The sequence below is a fragment of the Channa argus genome, chromosome 6 (genome assembly GCF_033026475.1).
Source record: "Channa argus isolate prfri chromosome 6, Channa argus male v1.0, whole genome shotgun sequence".
Lineage (NCBI taxonomy): Eukaryota > Metazoa > Chordata > Actinopteri > Anabantiformes > Channidae > Channa > Channa argus.
In genome coordinates this window covers 28571286-28597504 of record NC_090202.1, presented here as the reverse complement: position 1 = coordinate 28597504, position 26219 = coordinate 28571286, and the positions used below count along the sequence as shown (strand labels likewise).

The window sequence follows — 26219 nt, the reverse complement described above, 5'->3', positions numbered from 1 at the left end:
TTGTTTGGAACGTTAGCACCAGAGATTACTGGCCTGCATGAACAGCTTTGTTAACACCACCAATAATGGTTGATTAATATACTTTATTGAGTGGTGTTATTGACAGTGAATCGATTATTATATATTATACTAGTCATCACAATCTGTACTTTACTAAACCAAACTCTTTAACCAAACCTAAATAAACTTAAGCTAAGCTTAATGAAGTCTAAAGAAACTCAACTCAAAGTTATGTAAGTCCGAACAAATCTACAATGGTAAATAAAATTAGTCTAACTCAAAACTAAACAGGGAATTGCTCTTAAACAAAGGTTAGCTTAGAGGTGAGCATTGGACGACTATAGGTGCTGGGGGCCAAAACTGGTACATGGGCTGCTCTATCTATTGACCCAGAGAAAATAAATTAAGAGCCACCCAAAAACCTAAATAACTTCAACTAAAGATGCTAAACTAAAACCTACTCTTAGTTTAACTCTCTTAACTAAACTTAAACTTGATAATCCAAACCTGAATTAAATTTAAACTTAATTACAGTATCTTATTGAATATGAAATTAGACTCAAACCAAAACTAAATTAAACTGATAGCACCAGGTCCACCTGCGTCATCATGATGTCATTTCCTGTGTGTGCTTCAGCATACTGGTGCAGGCGATGAGGGTGGCGGCCAGTCTCTGACATCATCAGGTAGCTGTCTGACAGACTTCAGGTCCCAACCCTTCGTTGAGTGTCAGGGACCCCGTGGAACCTGCCACTACTTTGCAAACATCTACAGTTTCTGGCTGACCACGTCCAACAGCTTCTCCACCACGCTGGAGGATGAGCAGCAGCAGAGGCAGAATATCGGACGGTGCAACGTCTGCATGAGGGAGTGAGGAGATGCTTTGTCTTCTTCCGGAGGAGTGACACCACTGTGTCCTGTGTGAGAGAGTTAGAAGAGGCTTCACCTCCTCTTCCGAGGGGACAGACAGAATGAGACTCGTATGTTTGTCTCTGAAAAGAGACTGTGACGTTAAAGTGCATATTGCAGGTTGAAAACTACTGTGAGTGACAATATAAAAAAATACGTAGAAAGTAGATTTTTAAAAATACCTCTACACACACTACAGTGTCATTTTTGTGGAGAGTTGTAGAACATCCCCCCCAAAAAACGATTTGAATATAACATCACATAATGGAGTGTGTTCAAACTAGTGCTGTCATTACACTATAATGTAATATGGTTCATATCATCGTATACTCATAAATGTAATGATCATAATCCTCTTGTCTTTAAAGAGCGGTGTGGCCTGGGTGTGTGAACCATGCACAGCAACACTGACATGAAAAGTGAAACGAGTGACAAAATGTTCACAGGACTTCACAGCGGAATGACGCATTGTGTAGAAAGCGTTCCTCTTAATTTCTGCCCTTATGCGTTAAAACATATAAAACACTGTGTATTTACTTTTTAAGTCGACATTTCCAGATAATGGTTTGAACATTTTGGGAAGAAGGTTAGCCTGCAGTATGCACTTTAAGGATTCAGCCCTGTTCAGATCAGCAGGGATACCTCTGAAGCGCTTCGTAAAATTAAGAACTGGGCGATAACGCTGTAGTAACTCGGTTATAAAGGTGTAATAACTATATTATAACTTGTTAATGTCTTGGTGATAACCCTGTAATAACTCAGTAATGCCTGTTATAACTCACTTGTAGCTCTGTAATAACCTGATAATATCTCAGCCAAAACTCATTAATAACTTTACATAATTAGCTAAACATCAGACAACACCAGTTTGAACATGACACGATGAATTTAGCGGGGACTTAAATTAGGTTTCTTTCTGCTGTCAATTAAGAATCTTCTAAATGCAAATACAAAACCAAGATGGAAGCTGACTGGTTTTATTGGGTGTCAGCTTATTGCAAAACATTAAAATCATACAAATAGTTAAAAAGTGTCAGTGTTGATATCATATCCTGTTACATCTCTCCTCATCACAGAGCCACAAACTCTTGAGTGCTCTTTAGTCCCGTCTCTAGCCCCGCCCACAGCCAGCCAGGACTGCACTGAACATGGGTTCTGATTGGTCAGCTGAGAGGTATCGACAGCATGTCATTGATCGATTAGTATTTTGTTAATAAGTAGGGAAAGAATCGTGTGAGAAGCTGTGAAATATCTGAGATTAAACCTTGAAACATCTTTTTTTTTTCAGTTTTCTTTCAGCTCAGATGCGTTCAGAGCTTTTTTATGTTTTTATGTGTAAAAACAAAGAGAGCAGTCACAAGTGAAATAACTCAAGGTTCTTTTTTAACACTGAACAGACAATTTGTGACAGTCTGTCCTGTCCAGCATCTGAACAACTGCATGATCTACAGCACAGAACCTGAACCATAATAAACCAGGACAGAATTAAACTTTCCTGTTTGTTCTTACCGTTGGTTATTTAGTGGTGCAGTTTATTCACCGTTCCTGTCCTTTAAAATTCATTTTATCTGTGTGATAACATCATATAAAATAAAAAGATGTACAAAGTTTCCAGATTGAGCTCATTTAGATTATACTTCAAAAGCTGAGAGAATTATTTTGTGAAATCTACACTGGGAGTTTGTTGGTTTTGTCTGAATTCATTTCAGTTTTATCTATGCTGCCATTTAAGGTTCTGGTTCTAGTCTTGGTCCTGGTTCAGGTTCTATATTATCTGTCTTTGATTTGTAAATAAGTTTGAACTTGACCGTTTTATATTTTTACTGTAACTGTCAGTATTTATTTAGCCTGAAATTATTGTTGGTGCTATTTGATGTTTAATTTGTTCATTTTATTTTATTTTAGTAAATGATGTCGTAGTGATGCCCCACCCACTCTCCAGGCCCCATTAAAACAAAAGACAAAGATATTAACTTGTCTATTGCCTCAGTTTTTAGCTTTTGGTTTCCTTTGATATTAATTTATGAGAAATGGTGATGAGAAAACCAATCTTTGAAAAAGTTGACATGACCAACTTTCAGCAATATATCAGTAAAAAGAAATCGCCCTAATCGATTTGCTCCACCCCGACAACTACATTACGTATATCAGTAATGATGTCATAGTTGTCCAAACTTTACTAATGTAGAAAATTTGTTCTGATGTTTGTTTAGTTTTGTTAAAACTATTTTTCAACACATTTTGACACAGAAAGTAAAACATGATTCAACTACAGGTCCTCTGCTCACCCCTAAAGGCTAGACGCTAATCATGAAGAGGATGGGGGGGGGGTCACTACGTTTAAAGCTGTTAGTGATTCTTCAATCTCTGTAGGATGAAACCTCTAACACTTGTGAATTTTTTTTTCTCTGTGGATGACAATTCTTCAATAAATCGCATCAAACTTTGACCCTGAGTCTTCGTTACCTGACACAAAACGTCACAGCTCAGATTCTCCACTAATATTTGGATCCAACATGAGATTTATGGCACAAAGGGCGGCTGTAGCTCAGTTAGTGAGGCAGTCGTCCAGGGACTACAGGGTCAGAGGTTCTATCCACAGTTACGTCTATATGTCGAAGTGTCTCTGGACAAGACACTGAACCCCCAACAGCATTTTCCCCTCCCCAGCTGTGCAGTGCCGGTCCAAGCCCGGTAGAAATTGGGGAGAGTTGCATCAGGAAGGGCATCTGGCGTAAAAACTGTGCCAAATCAACATGCGGACAATAATCCGCTGTGGTGACCCTGAACTCACAGGATAAACCAAAAGGACAAAAAAATAAATTCATTAAAATCAATTAGATTTATGGCACAAAGAAAATGAAGATTAGTGTTTTTTTTTGCGTTTTACTGTCATTTATAGATGATCTCTGTACAGAAAGATTCATACACCCACATTTACAGGAGTCAGATATGAAAAAAATGTCTGACAACAATCAACTGCATCAGCACAAAAAAAAAAAACACTAGGAAGGAAAGAAGTGAAAGAAAACTGATGATGGATATTTGGAAAAATGATCAGCAAGAATTTAAATGCTATGTTCTCTCTAGTAAATAAAACCAATAAATGCAAAAATGTGATTAAATTCAAAAGAAGCCATTATAATCTGAGAAACGTCCACAGTCCTTTCAGCTTCCGGTCAAATATCCCGTAGTAAACGTCAGTATGATTCTATCACCAAAAACCAAGACCGAAACTCCCACAAGTCATAAACTGAACTAAAATCACTGCTTCAAATCAGCCTGATCCAGTCTCCGATCTTTGCTTAGTACCATCTATTAAATTCTTGTTTCTTAAAAAAAAAAACCTGGAAAAGTGAGAAATCCACCAAACATCAGTCCAGGTTCCAGTTTATTGATCCTGACAGTACAGGAAGTAAAAGAGGGATCTTAGCAGTCCTGTCGATCCGGGGTCTGTCAAACCCCAGCACAAAGAACTTGGATGCTTAAATCATCCTTTCTGAATACTAAACCCTAATTACAGCTCAAGGACCACAACAGCTCTTTTACGAAGCTCCTATTATTCCATTTTTCTCTGAGACCCTGAAAATGCAGGTGTCTTTACTGAGGTCATAGTAGTGTTGGTGTTGTACTGCAGTGCCCTATTGTGCACCAGGGATGTAGGTCCAGGTAAATACCACTGCCAGCGACAATCAATGAAAACCATGAGCCCTCTGACAACAACCCAAACTGAGCAGTGTTTCAGTTGTAAAGGTTACATTTATGAGTGACGCTGGCCCTGACACTGTAAAGCACCGAAAGTTTTGGTTTGAAGACATACTATTAATTTTTCCGACGTGAGCAGACCTCATTCTTGAATCTGGAATCTTTTTTTACACAGAAGTAAAAGTTAAACTCGCATGTAAAGTCTGAATACCCACTGATGATTTTCTATCCCAATATGTACATTTGGATTTACACTGAAGATCGTCAAAAGGTGAAAAGTGCCATTTTATGAATTTTATCCAATTTGAATTAATGAAGACACTTAAAGGCCCAAGTATTGATTTTGCTTGGATTCTACTGTGAATTGTTTGTGTCCTGTAGACGCTAATTATCTACACCCAGAGCAGCCGAGAGAGGAGCTGATTGGTCAGTCCAGGTTTATCCTCAGTCCTCTAGCTCTGCCTCCTCATTGCCTGGGTCCTGATTGTCCATTGATTTTTGTTGCATTTCATGACCTGAAATCAAAGAGTCAAAATGATTCAAAGTTGATCTCACATTAGTGTCAAAGTCTGAAGCTTTTCACACCATTTCTCTTTTTCTTCCCAAACATGGAGAAAAGAAAAAAACTGTTTTTGTTGGATCGTCTAAAGCAGCAGCCTGATGAAAAAACCCAGTCAGTGACAGTCTCAAAACCAATCAAGACCTCTGCTCAGAGAACATCGTCAGGGTTCTCCTGGACGTGCGTTCGGGTTTTGCGTCTGCGCGGGCGCAGCGACGTTAAGCAGGACGAGGCGGTGAGGGCAATGCGGCTCAGGCCCACATTCAGGCAGTGGACCTCAGAGGTGACCGGCACCTCGGAGAAGAGGGCACGGTCTCGGGACATCCGGGCTGAGCCGTGGCCGTCAGTGCTCTCGATGTCTTCGACGACGTTAAGGATCTCCTGACGCTCCGCCTGCCGAGTCATGCCCCGGATGTTCAAGATGGCCGACACATGCTTCTTCCTGAACACAGAGAGACAGAGGTGTCACTCCATGTGTTTTTACAGAACCAAAACAGGAGAGCTTCTGGAAGCTAAAAGCTGCACGTCATGAAAAACACTAAGAGTCACTGAAACGAACACACACATAACCAGGCTGTTACCAGGATGATACCACAAACCCTCCCTATTATCACCAGATTCTGGTCACAGGGAGCTGGTTTCATATTGTGCAGGCTGAACTGAACAGCTGATATTAGCTTTGCTTTTGCACATTTAAACCCACGTCAAAAACAAGTTTGATAAAAACACAGAGCATGGTACTGTGGGCCTCATGTTTGCAGTGACAAGTCATGTTTATTTCAGTGTGTCTTTATTAAGATTTCAGGAAACATCCATAATATTGAAAAAGACAAATGTTTAAGAGCCGTGTTTCAGTATTTAAGTGTGACCTCCTTCTGTACTAAGTGCAGACTAAGACAGACTGTCTTGAAGTTACCAGGCTTCCTTCAGCACTTCCCAGAGTTTTTGCCTTTATGTCTTTGTGTTTGCACTGCAAACATGTGACGCGGCAGTTTAGTAGATTTGTGTCGACAACTAAAGCTACAAGATTCAATCATGCGTTTTCATTCAGTTACTACATTAACCACAATAAATATTGTTAATATTCATTTTGACACCTCCACTTGCTGCGGGACATTAAATACAAATCCTTTATTTACATTTTAAGGATTTATACTTCATTTTTCCACATTTGCATCAAATTCAAATAATGGTACAAATAAATTTTGAGCACAAAATCTAACACATTCTGTACCAGAATCCAACAAGGGATCCAGGTAGATAATGAGAAAAGACAAATGGGCAAATGGAATCCTATGACTCTGAGGGCTGAGGGGGACAAGGAGACATCTAGTGGCTGGGTGTGAGGCTGACAGGAGGCAGAGAGAAAGACTGGACACATTCAAGGACAGACAAGAAGCTGGTGGTCACACAAATACATGACCCCGAGTCTGTCTCTAGAAAGAGCTGTGTCTGGTCCACACCTGGACCCATCAGCAGCACCAGTATTTGTGTTTATAATGCTTCTGTGCATCTCACACAGTGACGTTTATTTTGACTCTTCACATAAGTTCCAGCATTTCATTAAGATTTTTATTTTAAAAGCACAGTTTAAATTAACTGTGCTGCTCTTTACAGCAATTTGTCAGTTTGTTTCTGTATTTACCCACAAATCAAAGATCAGCTCTGAACAGACTTGTTGATATGAAGCTTTCATAATGTAAATGTAAAACAAGTTAATGTAAAAGTGTCTGGTACTGGCAGCATGTACAGATATGTCTCACAGGACACTGGGGACGTAAATATAATCCATATGGCTATTAGGAGAACAATAACAAGAGAACCAGGCTTAATATAGAACACACACACACACACACACACACACTGAGTGGGTTAAAGGTGAAATTTCTGCTTTATCACACAGAGGAAAGAAAGTGTTTGTGTTTATGCTCTGTCACGCGCACACACACACACACACACAACCACACACACGCCGAAGAAAAAGCACAAGAAGAAGAAGCAGAAAGAGAATAATAAGAGGAGTCGTTTTTCCATTCTCACCTCACGTCTGGAAACTCTCTGACCAGAACTCCCACCTCCATCTGGATGGAGGGGACATCCTCCAGTTGGATGATCTCTGAGATGTGGGACAGAGCGCTGTCCACCCAGCTGGACGGAGACTCCTGAGACACAGAGAAAAACATGGTAACTTACAGGAGCTGTTTTCATGTTACTGTGAGCAGAGAAAAACAAGCTGGAGGTGAGCCCATGAGTTGAACCCTGACCAGGTCTTTGAAGAGGACTTTGATCTGTTTGCCTTCATCTCTGAGCCGTCCTGCCATCCTCTTCCTCATCTTCATGGACGTGCAGATGATTCTGCCTCGCATGACAGAGCGGAGGTACTCCATCATCACCCGCCGGTGGACCTCGCCCACCAGCAGCTGAGGACGAAAGACAGAGGGGAGGTTTAACAGATCGGTGAGACCCTGCACCCGCGACTTTGCCCTGCACACATTAAATACTGGTATTTACCTGGTACGGAGGACTGTCCATCCTGTGGTACTTCTTAAAGTCTTCTTTGATGACTGCTTCAATCTGTTCGTACGGCTCCGTGTTGCTGAGCCACTTCCTCTTCACCAGACGCTCAAAGAACGGCTGCAACACACACACAGTGCTGGTGATTTTTGTGAATTTCCTAACCAGTTGCTAATAAATAAGACACAGACCCAGCATGACCTCCTGATCCTCCTTTTGCCATGTAATGCAGATCTACAGTGAAGCACACCACAAGGGATACGTGTGTGTTAGAGTGTGTGTACCCTGATGTGCATGTAGAGGCGTTCAGACAGCACCCTGACTCCCTGCTGCACGATGTGGTCCAGTGCTTTGTTGGCTCGACGCAGAGAGTCCTCGCTGACCGATGGATCACACTGAGCACAGCGCTGCACGAAACCCCTGCACGCACAGACACACACACACACTTAAATATACATTCAGCAGCAGCAACAGCAGGTTTCACTGAATCGTCCAGTGTGTGTGTGCGTGTGTGTGTGTGTGTGTGTGTATATTTACCTAAAGGGGGGGCAGCAGTTGACCAGGGCGATGGTTTTGGACACGTATCCATCCTCGTTGTCTCCAAACATGCCGTTCTGCATCCCCTCGTGAAACATCTCAACTTTACGCTGGAAACTGAATACACAGAGATAATTATCATCATCATCATCATCATCTTCTTCATCGTGTTCACCATGACCCCCCACAGCTGCAGGAGGGAGACACTTCTCACTGACAAACATATCAAACATGAGGTAGTTAGATCTAACACAACATGAACATTCTTTGCGACATTTAACTTGTTTCAGTCTGTTTGACTCATTCATATATAAAGACAAAATGTGAGTGTCCACCTGTAGAGAAAGTCCGCCAGACCGTTGAGGCTGCATTGAGCCACTCTGGATCCCAGACTCTTGTTGATGGAGGCAGATCGCTCCAGGTCCACCTGCAGCCTCTGAAACACCAACAACACGACGAAAATGATTTAGTTTTTGAAAACCACCTGAACAGACACTAATAAGAAACAGCACCAGGAGCTTGTGCTGCTTCCTGTGGCAGATTTAAATGGAGTCCTGGTTAAAAAGTACAGAGTTTTTCTGCTGGTGTGTTCAGGGACCATCAAACTGTCCATAAAGACATAAAGTTATTTACACAGTCACACTGTGGGAGTCAACGTCTTCTTGTGGGCAAAAAACAGGTTCACTTAACATCAATCTTGACATTTGAGGGTGAAGTCCTAAGGTTAGGGGACGTGTTAGCATTTGATGGAACACAGAGTCTCTGTCTGTAGAGACGTTCATATTTCTTTGAGTCACAGAGCTACAACACAAAAAAAGACCAAAAACATCTAGGACCAAAAAGACACAATATGACCAGAGAGACAAAAAGGAGAGCGTACAATAACACACAATATTCACTAAAAAGATATGAAAAATAAAAAAGTCACGACACAAACAAAAAAAAAGAGAAAAAGCTAAAACTTAAAAGACACAAAATGCCCACTATAGATTTGAGTTTGGAGTTAGTTTTGTGTTGCTTTCAGTCTGAGGGTCCTTTATGGGTGGGTGGGGGCCTCTTTTGACATAGCACAGAGCTCTGAAGTCACTCAATGTCCTCACAAGTAAACAGACAAGTATGTACTGGATTAAGCTGAGGGAAGAACTGATTAACTGTACATTAACACTGTCATTCAACAACCTTTGTTTAAACAGACAGGAAGCACTGACCTCCACCTGCAGTAACCGTAGTAACAGAGGAGTGTACCTGTATGACCGTCTTGGCCAGATTGATCTGATACTCCTCTATGTGCAGCGTCTCCATCCACCTCTTCTCCTCCTCATCCAGGACCTGACTCAGCTCCGTGGTTACTGTGGCCTGTGCACGGACAAGCCGGGCATCAAAACAAACGCACCTCAAGACTTAACATCAGCAACACAATCACAGCTTTGGAAACACTTCATATTAACTTACAGTAAGTAGTGTACTGACACAGTTCTGGTATAATTTACTGTTACTTTAAGTACATTTCAGTACTGATTACTGTACTTCAGTCCTCAGACTTTCAGATGTTTTCTTCTGTGTTTAAAATGAGGTTCAGTGGAAATCACAGTGAATTAACTCATTTTTCATTTTTCCACTGGTCCTTGTTTAAATCGACAAACGTGTAGTACTACTTTCAGGCAGCATTTCTCACCCTGACGGAGTTGAGACAGTCAAGCTCCAGCCGGTCCACAGTCTCTGCAGACAGCAGAGGACTGAACTGAGAGCGGCTGAATGGACTTGTGATGCACACCGTTCCCAGGACGTCTCTGAAACACACAAAAAGAGCGAACGACGTCGATGGTTTCTGGTGTGAATGAACACATGTTCATAACAGGAACCACTGATGGTTCGGTGACTGCCTTAAAGAAATGTCTCCAGATGTGGCTTCAGGACAGATACCAGGAGTCCTGTCTAGCCCCACCTCACAGTGAGTAGGTGTCACAGGAACACCATTTGGTTTCTGATGGTCTAATTAAGAAACGATTTCACATAAAGCGATAAAACAGCTCAGTCACTGAGATTAAACCTTCCGTCTGTTGTGGTTCCATGGTGCATTTTTAATCTGACTGAACCCGGCAAAGGACAGGGCTGGACAGCTTAGAGTCTGGTCCTGAGGTTAAGAATATGTTTGTGTCATGTGTCTGTGAGGCTCATAAACTACAGTAGTAGCCTGGGGACACACCTGTGTGAGTGTGTGTGTGCATGCACCTGTTGTATATGTTGTGTAGCCAGTCCAGCAGAGAGTAGGTGTCAGTGATCTCCAGCTGGTTGTCAGTGATGGCCTGCAGTCTCCTAGCAACCGCCTGATGGTAACTCTGCACATACACCTGAAAGGGTCAAAGTTCAAAGTTGGTGAAGTTTAGACCTGGTAAAGTCACAAGATCCAGAACAGCTGCGCCGTTAAACATTAAACATTAAACATTAAGATGGAGGGAATCAAAGTATCCAGCTGTGGAACAGGAAGTGTTGTGGTTCTTCACTTTGCTAAGAGTAATGATACCACACTCTAAAATACAACAAAATGTCCTGCAATAAACATGTTATTTAAGTATTCAGGTACCATCACTAGTACTGGAAACTAAAGTAATAGTGGAAAATAGAGGGTCTCACCTGAAAAGGCTGGTAGTCCTCGGGATAAATGGACACCACATTCCTGTTGGCGGCCCCAAGGTCCTCCACTACCCGGGCTCGCAGCCGGTCCAGGTACTTGTCCAGCTCCCCGGCTGTGAACTCCGCTCTCTGTGGCAGGGAGCTGTCGGCCGCTTCCTCAACCGCCTCCCTCCACTTCTGCTTCAGACATCGAGGCCTCGGGCCCCCGGGGGGCCCCCCCTCGCTGAGGGACCAGTCTTTATCAGCCTGCTCCTCCTGCTGCAGCACCTGGACACAGGCAGATCGGTGACGTCAGCTCTGATACACGTGAGCATCACAGTTACTACAGTTACAACAGCAGTTGCTCTCACCTGGACCACCAAGCCCAGGTTGGGCCCTGCTGTCGGGGACCGGAGAGACTCCCTGACCACAGTCCACAGCTCCTTCTGCAGCTCCTCGTACAGCAGCTCCACATCCTTCGCCTTCCTCCGTCTGCCGTCTTTGACGCTTGGGCTGGCGACGTCCTCCAGCTGTGAGGCAGAGCCCCGGTCAGAGGCGGTGGACTCGTTACATTCCTGCTCCAGTTCCAGGATGTGAGAGTCAGCCAGAAACAGGTCCCGCTTCTTCACCAGCTGCAGAATCTCTAGGACTGAGGTACAAGAGAAACATCAGAGACTGGTTCAGACTTTATCTGGAGTTCTGGGACACAAAGCTACAACGGTGTTTGAGTGACGTGTGACAAACATTTAAACAAGACGCAATGAGACACACCTCAGAGGGTCAGAACTTTACCTTAAATATTTAAGTAAAACTTTGCAGGTTGGAATGTCAGCAGCAGACAGATGATACAACTTTGTCCTTTTATGCTTCACTTTATTCACACTGATTAACATAGCAGCTGCTCATCAGGGTCCCAAAACCAAAGATTAACACAACACACACAAACACAAACACAGAAGGCAGATTTATTTGATTTTAACATCAAAGCCGCCCCCTGGGATGGAGCTTCCCACGGATTCACTGATCAGGTTTCTCCTCAACACTAAATGAGGACAGGACAGACAAGAAACCAGCAAAAAAGGAGAAGATCCAGGAGAATATCCAGGGCAGACGGATAAGTCCACCAGAAAACACAGGGAACTGTCAGGTATGAACACTGGGGAATTAGTGCGGGTAAGTAGGCTTTAGGAGTCAGGGTCCTCAATGGCAGGTATTTAGTGAAGCATGGACAACAGAGGACCAATGGACCAAAGAGTGTGAGGCCAAGTGAGCCTGATGAAGAACAGTAAAATGGATCTGACTTTTCCCAGCAGCAGCAGGGTGGAGCTGTGTCCTAAAGTGTCCCCTCTGACGTCCCCTCTGTGAGCTCACAGTGATCCTCCAGAGACAGCAGGGCTGGTCCGAGGTCTGTCAGTGTGATGTCGTTCAGGGAGGATCCTGGGACAGTCAGAGTCCAAACTGATTTACACTAATGTGACAGGAAGAGACGAGGACTTCTTAGTTCAGACTGGATCTGTGCCTGCTGCATTTTATCAGCTCAGTGTAGAGTTTGACTTTCAGGGAAAATGATGAAACATGCAGTGAAACATAGAGCAGTTTGGGACGAGCATCAACAGAGTCATACATGTAGTCAAACTGGATCCAGTCTCAGAAGCTGATTCTCTTAGATCAGATTCAGTTTCAGTGTAGCTGTGGACACTGATTCTGAATTAGGTTCTGTACCATGTTTGTTTGTGATTTCTATGTGGACTTTTGAAAGTTTACTCCAGTAACTATAGGAGTAACTATGTACATTTTCCAACAGTGAAAATGACCTAAGGAGACAATTTGTTCAGAGACAAAAAAAGTGACAAAAGCTGTTTGTGCTGTATAATGGAATAATGATTTATCTGGAGATCCTGTGGAGGGGCAAAACCTCAGGTTGGATCCACCAGACTAACCTGGATCACTGTGTTTGCGGAGTTGATACTTTAACTTCCAGAATTAAAATACTGTACTGTTACTTTAGTGGGGTTTCGAATGCAGTACTTTTACTTGTGCTAGAGAATGTTGACATTGTTCAGGATGTTAAATCCTGTTTAAGCTGCAGTTATCTCTCTTATTTCTCCTCATAAGATCTGCAGATCCATGTGGGTACAAAGTGTTTTAGACAAACTGAAAGGAAACAGATTTAGTCATTTTCAACTAAAACTAAAAAGAAAACTAACGATGCTTCTTTGAACAACACTGCGTCATGAAGTCAAAGCTGGACGATCTGAGAGGAAACGTGACTCAGCTCTTCATCACATCGTTACAGCAGCCACATCATACACAGACCAGGAAACACACACACACACACACAGGAAATGAGAATCTCCATGGCTACTCTTTCAAAATAAGAGCCTTCTGTCTGACAGTGTGTGTGTGTGTGTGTTGAGTAGAGACAACGAGGATGTGAAACATCCAGATGTTGTTGTGGTGTCCGTCCACCGCAGCAGAGGAAGAGTGGACGGACGGACACACAGGGGAAGACGATGTCTATAAACAGGACAGTGAGAGCGGAACATCTCGGCTTTGAACTCCTTTTAAATTTTGATGTGGCTTCAGGGAGGAAAGTAGAACAAGTTCCTGCAGCGGTACAGAGGTCAGAGGTCACAGGGTTAGAGCCAGTTCAGGTTCAGTGATAATGAAGCATCAGCACCTGCAGGGAACCAGCGATATCAGATATGTGTTCACATCTAACACCACACTCTTTGTTCTCAGGATTATCTCTGATGTCTAAAACATGTTCTGAAGTTCTTCAACACAATGAAAGCAGCAGTTTATTACACACAGAGCTCCCATTTCTACCAGTACCAGTCACTCTGAATCTAACCGATCATAGCATTTCAGTAGTTCCTGCTTGGTCGTTAGCTTTGCAGCTATGCCTATTAGAATCAGATTATTAAAACAAAATACAATATGAGACTTTTATTTGGCAATTCAGCAACTACCCAGAAGTACAATAAGTACTTATATAAGTTCTTATAATTATTAGATTATGATCATATGATCTAATCGTCACCAGATGCAACATTAAAGTGATGAACACCAATGACTTCATATTCATTTACTGTCTCAGAAAGAGAACTTTACCAACTTCAAGTACTGTTTCAGCTGACACTTCTGCTCAGCTGCTGGGCCTCACTGAGTCCAGACTTCTGTTACAGAGTAGAGGGGAGTTTTAACAAGACCACCAGGGAGGGGTCAACACACACACACGCAGAGGGTGTGGTCAGTATTAGGTCACTTATCCGAGCTTTACACACCTTCTGCAGTAAATTCGTGACGCCTCGCATCATGGCAGCGTGTCCCTCCTCACACAAACACAGCTCTTATTGTTCAGCTTCAGTCTGCAGAGGAAATGTGTTCCAGCTGAGTGAATCAAGCACCACCCGGCTCCGCCCTCGTCCACATACCACCTTCAACACCCCCTCAACCACCCTGTCCATGTCACTGAGCTATTATATTCATGTCCCTGTGATTTAACATCAGCTGAATGCTCTCACCATGACACACACACACACCACAGGATGTAAGTGGCAACTGGCGTTTCCCATGCTCATTTGAGTTCCTGAACAGCTCATGAGACAACCCTGTGGACCATAGTCAGGCTGAGATCATAGATCCAGTCGAGGAATGAGCCTGTGTGAAGGTTTCACAGGAAAACGCTCCTTTCTGTTCCTGAATGTGTGGACTGCTTCTCGCTGCTCGTAGCTGAACTCACAGTGAACTGTGACGCTGTCTTCCCTGACTTTACCTGCTCAGATTCACCTGGAGACAGAAGACAACTCTTTAAGTTCCTTTACTATAGTCTGTGTGTGTGTGTGTGTGAACAGTAGCAGCACTGTGTGCAGATGGAACCCGAGCTCCGTTTCCACATTCTTCTCCTCCCTTACAAACATCACACTCAGCAGCTTCACTTCTTTAAAGCACAGTTGATGTTGTGGTTCAGGTTTCAGTTACACAACTCTGCTCCCGAGGAGATAAAACAATAATGAACACCAACAACACAACTGCAATTAGAATCAGAAAAAGTACATTCAGAAAAGTACACAACTGAAAGTACTTTGCTGAGTTTGTCCAATCAGCTGAGGCCTAATCAAAGAAACTGTGAGCTGAGGTTAAACAGTCTCTGAGCTGCTTGCTCTTCTTCTTGTCTCAGCATATTTAATGAGCAGATGATCGTCCAGCATGTTCCCTCTCACCTCACTTCTTTGTGCTGTCAGGTTCTTTCCTCTGCTGACAGACACTGGAGGAGCCGTCAAATCTCTAGAATCAACATTCCTGCACTCAGCAAATATAGAAGTTTAACTGAGCTGCAGATGATACTTTTACTTTGAAAGGAGAAACACTAATCTTCTATCTAAAACCAAAACGACCCAAAGTCCAAAATTGACAAGTTATGTCCAAGTTATGACACAAATAAGCCTGTAATTATGGGTTGGAACACGTGAGGCCACTGAACAAGCAGCTGCTTCACGACATATATCAGGAAATGTCACACAACTTTTAATCCATGGAATATTCAGGTTTGACAAGTTGAACTTTTATTTTATTTTATTTTTTTTATTAAACTGCAGGTGTGTAATCAGTATCATCACATCAAGGTGCCTGGTTGGACGTCATCCAGAGCATCAAAAGACTGACTAGGGTAGATTAGAATCACCAGCTTGGTGCTGCGACTGCACTATTGTCCAGACTCAGTTTCTAATCAGGTCGTCCTCCAGTCCAAGTGGACAGACAGTGTCCTCAGTGCAATTTATCACACAGGCTGTGACATTAAAGTTAGTCGGCAGAGTGAGAAAAACTCAGGAAAAGGTTCACACCTGAGCTGAACTCTGATCCACGTACACAAAGAAAATCCTCATCACACAGACGTGTCAAACAGTCTGATCTCTGTTTCACAAACACACAAAGCTGCAGCTTGTGTTTCAGTGTCTGTGTGACCTATTGTTGCACAGTAAATCTGGGATCTTATGTGAAGCTTTGCTGCATTAAAGGGGAAAACTGTGGGAGAAAACAGTTTTCACACTCACTTATTAAGATGCATTAGGTTTCTTGAAGTCAGCCTGGGAATCTCTTTGTTAACAGGATCCAAAAAGCCTCACAGATCATGTCTGAAACAGTGACACACTGATAAGCTTCTCTGTCCATCTGTGACATGTAGTGTTACCTTCAGGACCAGACTGTGTTTGTGAGTTTAAGAGTTTTTGAACGGAACTTCCGGTTTTATGTTTCACCTGAAACCTGCAGCAACACAGGACTGTGTGGTAATCTGAGTGTGGATTAATGAGACGGCACACACACACACACACACACACACACACACACACACACACACACACACACACACACACACACACACACACACACACACACTGAGGCCAGAGACCGTGAAGGGTAAATTCCTCACTGCTGTGTGTGTGTTTAGAAAATTAAGCTTGTCTTTCATCAGGACCAGCCTTCTCTCCACCTCCAACATCAAGGTCAAGGTGAGTCCAGCAGCAAAGACGTCACCTGATCTCCAGGTTTGAGTCTCACCTGACGTCTCACCTGAATCAACAGGAAACTGGTGTCGTCTGTATGAGAGCCTGACTCCTGAATGTCTGTACTGTTAGCAACAAGGTTGTGTGTGTGTGTTTGCAGCTAATGGTGATGTAATGATACTGTGTAGTTTTCATTTTGACCAACAGTGTCAGACTGTGTCCCGTCCTCCATCGTCCATGTCCATCCAACAGCTGGACCTGGATAAGTGACAGGAAACGGACGCTTGTTTTCTCTAAACAGAAGCTCCCACAGTCGTCTGCTTTCACAACAGCTTGTGGGACGCGTGAAGCACAAAACGTCCCAGCTGTTCGACCCCATGGTTACAGGGTCCCTGTTAGAGTGGCTGTCACAGACTGATGCCTTTCCAACGTCTGACTGAGTTCATGTGTTTACTCAATAGTGCAGAAAACTACAAATGCTGCTCATCAGCAGTAAGGACATAAACTGGAATTATTTCCACGCTGTTCCCAGCCATAGAACCCAGTCTCCAAAATCTGCACCCGTTGGGTTCAATGAGTTTAAAACATACTTTGAATGGAAGTCACATGACTGGGGTAGCGTGTGTGTTGCTGAGAAAACACAGAATAAACCATGTTTGTTTTAGTTCTTCACGTTGTTTTTCTTGCTTTGATTATGGTTCAGCACATCATGATAACCATCGTGTAATGGAGGGAGGTAATGGGTCGTGCAGAGCAGAGCGTACAGATGTGCAGCCACTGTGGACCTGTTGGTGCAGGCCTCCACTCTGCACGCTCACATGAGAAGACAGAATGCACCAGGACAACAGCATTAACAGCAGCACAGGACACGGTTATGTCAAACAGGGGTCAGACCAGGAAGGGTGTCAAACTACATGCTAGAAGCCCTAAAGAGAATGTCCCATGCTGAGACATGCAGGTGATTTTTACTCTGGAAAGGTCCAGTTCAAACCTGGATGGTGTTGGTTCATTTGGGGGGAATTGTTCTCACACAAGACGTTTGAAGACGTCAGACTGACGCAGCTTTGAGTGCTGTTAGTTTGCAGCTCAGGGATTTCATGGACTGCATGTTCGGATTCTGATTTGGCTCAGTGACATTTTCTTTTGGGTTTGAATGGTTTCAAGAGCAGCTGTGAGTTTGCAATTCAATGATGGAGCTGTGACGTTAGCTTCTAATGTGACGAGCAGCAGACTGAATTCACAAAGAAAAAAATGAATTAGGATATTGTGATGATGCAGGAAGTGCTGCTTTTAGGTCTGTAAGCTCATCCACAGAGATTTGGTGACACAAAACTGTAAACAGCTGATTCAGCTACTTGGCTTTTGAAACATAAGCAAGTACCTGACTGTGTAGATGTACTTCATCCTACAGACTTAGCGCAGCAAGCTCTGAACAGACAGAAGTAAAATGTTGCTGACTTACTGCAGCTGTGTGTGAATATGGAGTAAAAATTCCTCAATTCTTTGCTGTTGTTTCTTAATTTGTGACACTACAGGTGCTGTTTTATTGAAACTGAGGCCGCCCCACTTTCATAAATTCTTATTTGAAACATTCAAGGTTTTAATCATTAATCAGGGAAACACAAACAGTAAATGTGCGTGAGTGTGCGTCTGTGACTTATTGATAAGAGTCAAAGACTCGGAGCTGTTTGTACCTGCAGCACTGTTATTTCCACACTCAGCAGAAACCTGATCTGCTGATACGGTGGATTAGAAGCATCTGAAAACAAGCCCTCACCTGAACACACAACTTTCTCTGCTCTCAGCTCAGACTTCAGGACTCTAGGCTTGATCCTTTCATTGAGACGCCGTGATGGTGGTGACACACGTCCATCAGAAGGCAACGGTGATGCAACATGTTGAACTTTGATCCTCATTTCACTGCAGCTGTTTTCTGTGCATTGTTCTGTGAATCTGAGGGTTTCACAGGTTCAAATCCACCTGCTGACTGTGGCCTTTGTGTGTGTGGAGACTGCACGTTGTCCTCATGCTGGACTGATCCCAAACCATGCAGATTAACTGGGGACTCCGTCAAAAGTTTGCATCATTTTTAAATTAAATATAATTGTGTAGGAGTGTAGGGTTAGATTCTGCAGGCTGAATTCAAACTTTACTATTTTTCAACTTGATTTCTATAGTTTTATATGTCAGAAATTAGGTTTTTCGCTTCGTGTGTTAGATGTAATTTGTTGCTGTGTCTTTTGTTTTTTTCATCTTGTGTCTGTATGTGTCCCTGCAGTTCTCCTCTCCGCCAGCTGAGGCTTCCCACCACTCAGTTCCACCTCAGTCTGTCTCCAGTCCCTCTTGGTTTTCCGTTCCTCAGCTGGCACCTGTGTACACACCTGATTCACATCATCCATCTGTTCTTGTTTTATAAAGACTTTCATTCCCATGGTTTGTTGCTAGTGTGTTTCCCCAAGTGTCCTCTGTCCCTATTCTGGTTCGTGTTCCTGACCACCAGCTTTAGAATCGTCCTAGTGCGTTAGTGAGTCTTGAGGTTTGTCTTGTTAGTTAGTTAGCTATTCGGAGTGAGTTAGTCTCTCTAAAAAAAGCAGGTTGACAGTGATTACAAACTTGATAGTGAGATGAGATAATCTGAAACTGAAGGTTCCTCCAAGTGATGTCATCTGGAGGCATTTTAAATCTACAAGTAGAGAGATATTTTATTATAGGGAAGTCATTCAGCTACATTTACCAAAACTAGAACCAAAAGAAGGAAGTTGAGTATCAGTGAATGTGTCTTTTAATCATTTTTTCATCAGTGATTAGATTCTCTGATGTGAAAATGCGAATATTTCAGGACTGTTTCTTGGATTTTAGTAATGAACATTCTACAAACCTACTAATGAACTGAGGAAATTATTGACAAATTGATTCTGAAAAGACTGAGATTCTGAAAAGTTGCCACCTTTGGAGGTTATCAAGCAGTGTAACTGTTTTAACATGTGAACAGGGGTGTGGAGGAACTGAGAACACACACTCGAATCCTTCATTAGAAAACAGCAGAGTAAACAGGCTGCTATAAACAATAGATGTCCTTAAAAAGTTTCCACGACCGTCCTGATACTTTTATTACACACTTCCCAAACACATTCCAGTGTCCTTGAGGAATCTCCTGGAGAATGACAGTAACCCAGTTGGCTGCACTGCTTCTTTATATGTCTCGCTGTCGGTGTCAGAGGCTAAAATGGCGACAGACATTGATAAGATCTAAGAAAGCATCTTGAGGAAATCTGAGTGGAGTCTGAGCAGCTCTGTCTGGTGTAAAATACCCTCAGGATTCCAGCTGATAGTGTTTTACTGATGCAGTGTGACCTTATTTAGAGCCTCTGTATGATGACAGATCACAACACCATTCACTCACAGGTCCTCATCTTGATTTGAATCTCTGAACAAGCTCTGAACAATGGTAGAAGATATTGGAGAAAACCTATATTGTTAAAGTTTAACTGTTTTTGGTTCTTTCTGTTGCTTCAAGAATCTCACTTGGTGTTAAGTGAAATTTGTAAACTGAATGGCGGATTGGTTCACTGTGCACCTATCAAACAACTCTTTACATTGTCATGTACACTCAACTGTAGTTTTGTGATCCTACAATGACCAGACAGTAAAAAGGAGGAACATGATGATGTGGAGTCACAGTCTGGAACATGTAAAACACACAGTAATATTCAAACAAGCTCAGTTCCTTTTGTAATTTTGGAGTCAGAGCATAGAACTGAAGCACACATCCAACCAAACCGATCATTCAGGGACCAGATCCTCAACTGATCAATGACCTTAAAGCCCACATCCACCAACAACTGACTGGCCAGGAAACAAAAGATATTTCAAAAAGAGAACCTGGTGGGAAGGTTTTAGATTCTTATTCATCATCAGCACTAAGGGGAGGCCTCTGATTGGCCCCAAATTAATTTTGTAGCTCCACAACAAACCCAAACATCCAGCCAGAGTCAGAACTATGTTAAGGACTCCAAATATCAGCTCTCCACATTCACACAACTACACAACACATCTTCATCCTCATGGTTTTCTTACCTGACAGAGGCTCTCTGGGTTTGACCTCTTCCAGCACCTCCTCTTTCACCAGCTCTTCATCGGGGCCCTGAGACGAGTGGTCGGCCATGGACTCCCTCTTCAGCTTCCCTAGACCCACCATCTTCATGAAGGACAGGCGTCGGCTGGTGGAGTCGGACTCGCTCTCAGAACACTGCAGCTCGCTGTTGAAGTCCTTCCGGGATCCAATGGTGTCCCGATATTTTCCAGCAAACCTGGGTGGAGCATGATGGAAGAAATGGAATCTGGGCTCATGTTTTACAGCTACAAACCCCTGATTCTCTTCTACCTCCACATATGCTTTAACCTTGAAAACACTACCCAAAGTCCCATCCTCCTTCTTTACCTTAACAATCTAACCCCCTTTATCATCTTTTCAATTCCTTCCTTGATTAGTTTCCCTCAACAATCTCCCCTCAGTCCTCAAACTCAGCTCATCTCTCTTCAGTTCACCCAATTCTTGATTCCTTGTCACATTAATAAATTCCCATTGTTATTTTCCTGTATAGGATAAAAGAGGCTGGATCGTATCCCAGCTGTTACTGGACAGGTCTCCAGTCTCAGGGCCAACTGGAAACAAGAGTACCCAAAGGAAACCCACAAAGCCCACGAAGCACAGGGAAAACATGCAAACTCCACACAAAAAGCCTGCAGCCAGGTGGAGATTCAAACTGAGGCCCGTCTAGTTGTAAGGCGGCAGCTTAAACCACTCTGCCACCGTGCTGCCTTCCCTCTCCCAGAGTCACTTTCTTACCTAAACAATCTCAGGTCTCAGTCTACTTTACCTTGGCAGGTTTGAAGTTTTTTTCCCTGTTCAACTCACATAAACCTTCCATTACATCAACAAATTTCCCTAATTCGTGTTTACACTAACAAACTTTTATCATCCCACTTTGGCTTAAACTAACCCTGCTCCTCTAAACCTCCACCCACCCATGAGCATTTTTGACTGCTAACACCCTTCATCATTACCCATCTTCTCACAGGCCTCTATACCTGAGCAGACTCCCTTCAGAGCTCCTCCTTCCCCTCTTCTTCTTCTCTCCAGGTGAGGGCGTTCCATGCAGTGATCCCTGTGGGGAGGGGGTCGCACTTCCTTTACTTTTCCCTGACATCCTCAGGGTCTTCCCCAGCTTCCCTAGTCCCTTTAACGGGGAGGTGAATTTGAATGTTCCCTTCCCTGAACCTCCTCCTCCCTTTTTACCCTCATTGGCCTCGTTCTCATCTTCCTCGTCCTCGAAAGGGTTGCGATCTCTCGGCACTTCGCCGTCCAAGAGCGAGCTGCTGGGCGACCAGTGGTTGCCATGGCCCCCGTTGCCATGAATGCTATCACTGTCGTTGTCGAAGGGGTTGTGATGCTGGGGGGTGATGTTGAGACTCATCCTGCGCAGGATCAAAGCGTTGTCTAGAGTCAGGCCACCGCCTTTCAGACGGACTGGGAGGTTTTTGAGGATGGGCATCTTGGAGCTGGAGAAGGGGGGGCAGGAACGGAGGAACCTGGGGAAGAACAGGAGAGAAATCAGTCCACAATGGGAAGTCTGGTGTGAGTGACAATGATCATAAGACACAGACATAAGACAGAGGTTTCCACACTCCCCCTTAAAGGACATTGTGTCTACATGGATACATGCAAACCTTATGATTATCACATATCAACATTCCACATAGTTTCTGGGTTCATCTTCAGGTGGATGACTGTAAATTAGCCCCCCACCAATCCAACTGAAAAATTGTGGCCAGGCTAAGAAATAAAGTACAAAAAGTTGCATCAAACTGAAAAATCTTTTTTGCATGAACAAACGTCACAAGTTGTTAGCTCTTTACTGATCAGCATTAACAGTGAAACAGAGAGAGAGCTGGTAAATTAGAATATGAATCAGTTCATTATAAGAAAGTTTCCCAATAAGTTAATGAAATAAACGAAGTGATTACATAGGTTCAACTGTTTTATTTTTAAATCACACATTCAGTCAACTAAATATCTGATGGATTTTCAGGCATTTTTATTTTATTCAGTTACCAAAGTACTAAGATTCCTGAGATTCCTCACAAATGCCTGACGTGATGAACTGTTTTATGGGTTTTTCTGTTCATGTTTCCGAGGGCTCGGAGGGTTTAAAACAATGACAAATGCTGTGCATGTTGGACACTTCCTGAATTAATGACTTGGAGCTGCTGATAAGACTGAGGCAGTTACACTTTATGACAGCCCGATAGATAACGAGCTGAAGCGTGACGTCCGGTCACCATGGAAACACATCCGCCTGCTCCTCGCGTGAACATGCTCAGTTCAGCACTGAGGAGTTCACCACAGCTGGGGTCACATTAAAGAAACGACACAAATATCCCGTCGCGATCCCATGATGGAAGGTTACCAGTGTGCAACCTAACTGCAAACTCATTTTATTTGTAGGAAATGTGACTTCACCTGTCATAACATGTTTCTTTACTGAATGAACCACTGGATTTGTTAACAGAGCTGGTGATCACAGTGCACGACTGGCTCATCACAGATCACAGACACGGAGACCTGGGTGTGGCTGAGTTTAGGCGCCAAAAGCCCCTTGGCTCAGGTTAAACAAATATGGTGGTTTTATTAACAGGTTAATAAACATGATTCATACTTTTCTATTTTTTCACACATTTCTTTAACATTAACCGGGTGCAGGAGCAATCAAACTGATTACTAACCCTGTAGTTCTGCAAGATCAGAAAGAAAATTACTGATATGTTGCATATCATGTATCTGTAACATTTTCATTTTTTCTCAACACATTGCAGAGGCTGTTGATGATTGGAGGAGTGGAAATCACGAGTCACTATGCTCTAATCGCAGATTCATAGCCACTGCTGGGTATCACAACAAACTGAAAATAAATTCTAGCAGTTGCACTAATTATGAGCGTGGAGACAAAGCTGGTGATGTAGAGCAAGAAACCTGGCTTTGGGAGGAGCTGGGGCAGGATCCCACTGTGTTCCACAGTGTCAACCACATTTTTGTTATTGTAACCATGAACCCAAAGCTCATTAAACCGGCACCGGGCCACAGACATGGTCCTGTAGGCTGCAGGATTTGTCTTTATTCTGTCGGCTGTAACATGAGCTGAAGCAAAGCTACTGTTTCACTCAGTCCAGTTTAAGGTTTTACTGGCTTCCACATGTGCTGAACACCTGTAAGTCCAATGACGACAGTGGCTGAAGGAACACACCCAAACTGGCCCCCAACATGTGATCACACCCAGCTGCCAAAAGTCCAGCAGGTAAAGTTTAACCGACAATACATCACCTGACTTCATGCCATGGCAACAGAAAACCTCATTTCTGATTGGCTGCCACATGTTTAATTCACACACACCTTCCATGAACCTGCACAACAGCCTCACACAGAGACAGCTGGAAGTCAAGGTGTACCAACCCGCAGGTAATGCCAGACGAGAGATCCACCTTAAAACCTGGACGAGGTGCTTCAGTCAGTGGAAACAGTGAAGCACATATCCGTGCAGCTGCTGGTGTCACATGTTCTGCTGACATGAACCATTAAATCATAAATTCTTCAAACATTAACGGAGAGTAGGTTTTTACTGCACTGATTCCAAGAAGAATTAATCATTAAATACTTCTCAGGCTTAACCTCACTGAGCATCACAGCTTCAACGTGCAAATTCAGACTGAAGGGACCTTTACTCAGTTACTGACTGACTTGCAGTGGTGGGCATAGTGTTATCAGACAGCCTCATGTGAAACCAGCAGTGGAGACAGGATGTCGGGGCCGAACAGGCGGAAACATGATTCTGGAGATATTCAGTCAGATTAGTGAAACTAATAAATCTGAAAACCTTGAAGGTCTCCTGTTTCTGAGAAACTTTGCCCATGTTGTTGCTCATGTTGTAAAAATCAATGCTCTGTGGAGACATTTTTCTCCCCAAATACTATTAAACAAGCTCAAATCAAAGACATTGTTATGACAGCGTTTCAGGATTTAGACAATCATCCATTCAATATATTTTAATTTTGATGTCCACAGAGGGACTTATTGTCTCCAGGTGCAGGGCTGTGACAGTGATGAAGGCCAAGCAGCCATTTCCTCTTCTCTAAACACGTTATTTCCCATCACCGAGTTTGATCCTCCTCTGTGAACACTTCGAATTTCAAAATAAGTTCTGATACATTTTCTGTCTGAGGGATCGACCAGTGTCTTCAGTTCAAGTGGAAACACAAGAGGAAGCAAGAGAGAGGTGTGTGTCCTTAAAAAGTTCAGCCTCTGAGAAGTGTGCGAGCTGTTGCCACAGTTAGAAAGACACTGGGTTTGTCGGAGTCCGTATATGTGTGTGGGTGTGTGTGAGTGTGTATTGGGAGAGGATGTTGTTCATGTTGCTGGTTTCCAGTCTCACCAGCTCAGGACAAACTGCTGCTGCCAGAAATAGAGACACACACACTTTAAATACTTGAAAACACGCACAAACACACACACACTGGTGCTCAGCATTCAGGGCAAAGTGGGAAGTGATTCAGTGGTGCTGCTTCCATAAATACCCACCAGTCCCGGCGGCAGGCTCAGGAAGTCCACACGGAGCCCGGCGGCGCTCGCACACAACCTGTTTTCTTCAAGAGGGTCGGAGGGCATCGCGGAAGCTCCTGGACACAAACAATGGGAGCGGAAAGGACAGCGATAGTGTGACGGACAGAGCTGAGGACTCCCGGGTCTCTTCCCTGAGCACTGGGTGTGGTCCACCAGGGTGGTACCACGACCAGCACGTCCTTACGTTCCAGTCTGAAGCACAGGGGCTCAAACTGTGACGCTGTACACACATCACACTGTTTCATTTGTCTGTGCAGATGAAACCTCCATGAAGCCCCTGACAATCCAGCACAAACCGACGCTGCAGAACTTAACTCGTCGAATGGGGACACTTTCATTGAATATAAGGACCAATACTCAAAGGAGCAATTATGTTTATGTCTCACTGTCCACTAATCTTTGCATCACTTTCCCACAGAAATGCACCTCAGACACTAACCCTGATAAAACCATGAGCATACGCTGTACATACATAACAAGTTATCTGAGGTCACACTCTGTTTCCCAATAAGACAAGAGCCAAAAAATGTCGAGAACTGCTGCTGCACAAGATGATTTACTGCTTCTCAGTTTAATGCTGGTGAACATTTCTCCTCTGTGGTGAATTCTGGCATCCACCATCTGCATCCAGTTCCTGCTAAAACCCCAAACCATCACCATATCAGAGTCCAAATGTGTGCATACAGAAAGCTCTGCTGACTCATCCGAGATGGTCCAGGACACGTTTGCTGAGTTAATGATCTGCAGTTAACATCACCACAGCTGTCACAACATGAATCCTCAATGTTGCAGTTCCACTTTACCACAACACAATCACCAGTCTGAGCAGTAAACTCTGGAAGGACCTGGTTTTCTGCATTTATTGGTAAAATCTGATCTGATCTTTATCTGGAGCACAAGTTCAGACAAACACTCTCAGTAAACAGTCTATCCAACCATGATACACATGATTCACGCCCACAGCAGAGTGTGAGCAGGGGAACGAGTCCAACGAGACCTTTACACCTCATGTGAAGGTGAGGAGGTCGTCACCTTTCAACATCACCAGGCACGCCCCAGGAAACCAGGAAGTAAAGCAGATATCCAAAGAGTGATTTGTTTTGTGTGTGTGTGTGTGTGTGATGACTAATGGCTGCAGAGATAATCAGCTGATGAATGTCTGCAGGAGGAAACAGTGAGAACAGTCAGAACTAAAAACAGG

General features: G+C 43.5%; 2 protein-coding genes across 4 annotated transcripts in view; one reads left to right on the top strand and one right to left on the bottom strand.

Annotated features, from left to right (window-relative positions):
* The window catches only part of col4a4 (collagen, type IV, alpha 4), a 41142-nt gene extending 37784 nt beyond the window's left edge, over positions 1 to 3358 (top strand). Inside the window, exon 46 of the mRNA XM_067506864.1 lies at positions 638 to 3358. Within this exon, the coding sequence (XP_067362965.1) occupies positions 638 to 874 (237 nt within the window). The 3' untranslated portion in view covers positions 875 to 3358. The remainder of the gene's footprint in view (positions 1 to 637) is intronic.
* Positions 3359 to 4893: 1535 nt separating this feature from the next.
* exoc3l2b (exocyst complex component 3-like 2b) overlaps positions 4894 to 26219 on the bottom strand; it is a 32145-nt gene continuing 10819 nt past the window's right edge. For 2 of the 3 annotated variants that reach the window (XM_067506867.1, XM_067506865.1), the window contains exons 2-15: positions 21436 to 21936; positions 20422 to 20654; positions 11209 to 11486; positions 10859 to 11125; positions 10457 to 10575; positions 9900 to 10014; positions 9470 to 9580; positions 8560 to 8660; positions 8225 to 8341; positions 7972 to 8107; positions 7685 to 7807; positions 7438 to 7593; positions 7214 to 7335; positions 4894 to 5615 (exon numbers count right to left, since the gene is read on the bottom strand). In XM_067506867.1, coding sequence (XP_067362968.1) covers positions 5324 to 5615; positions 7214 to 7335; positions 7438 to 7593; positions 7685 to 7807; positions 7972 to 8107; positions 8225 to 8341; positions 8560 to 8660; positions 9470 to 9580; positions 9900 to 10014; positions 10457 to 10575; positions 10859 to 11125; positions 11209 to 11486; positions 20422 to 20654; positions 21436 to 21899 — 2634 coding nt within the window. In that variant the 5' untranslated portion in view covers positions 21900 to 21936 and the 3' untranslated portion in view covers positions 4894 to 5323. Of the gene's footprint in view, positions 5616 to 7213; positions 7336 to 7437; positions 7594 to 7684; positions 7808 to 7971; positions 8108 to 8224; positions 8342 to 8559; positions 8661 to 9469; positions 9581 to 9899; positions 10015 to 10456; positions 10576 to 10858; positions 11126 to 11208; positions 11487 to 20421; positions 20655 to 21435; positions 21937 to 24976; positions 25125 to 26219 lie in introns of those variants that run through there. The other variant, XM_067506868.1, reaches the window with a different exon arrangement.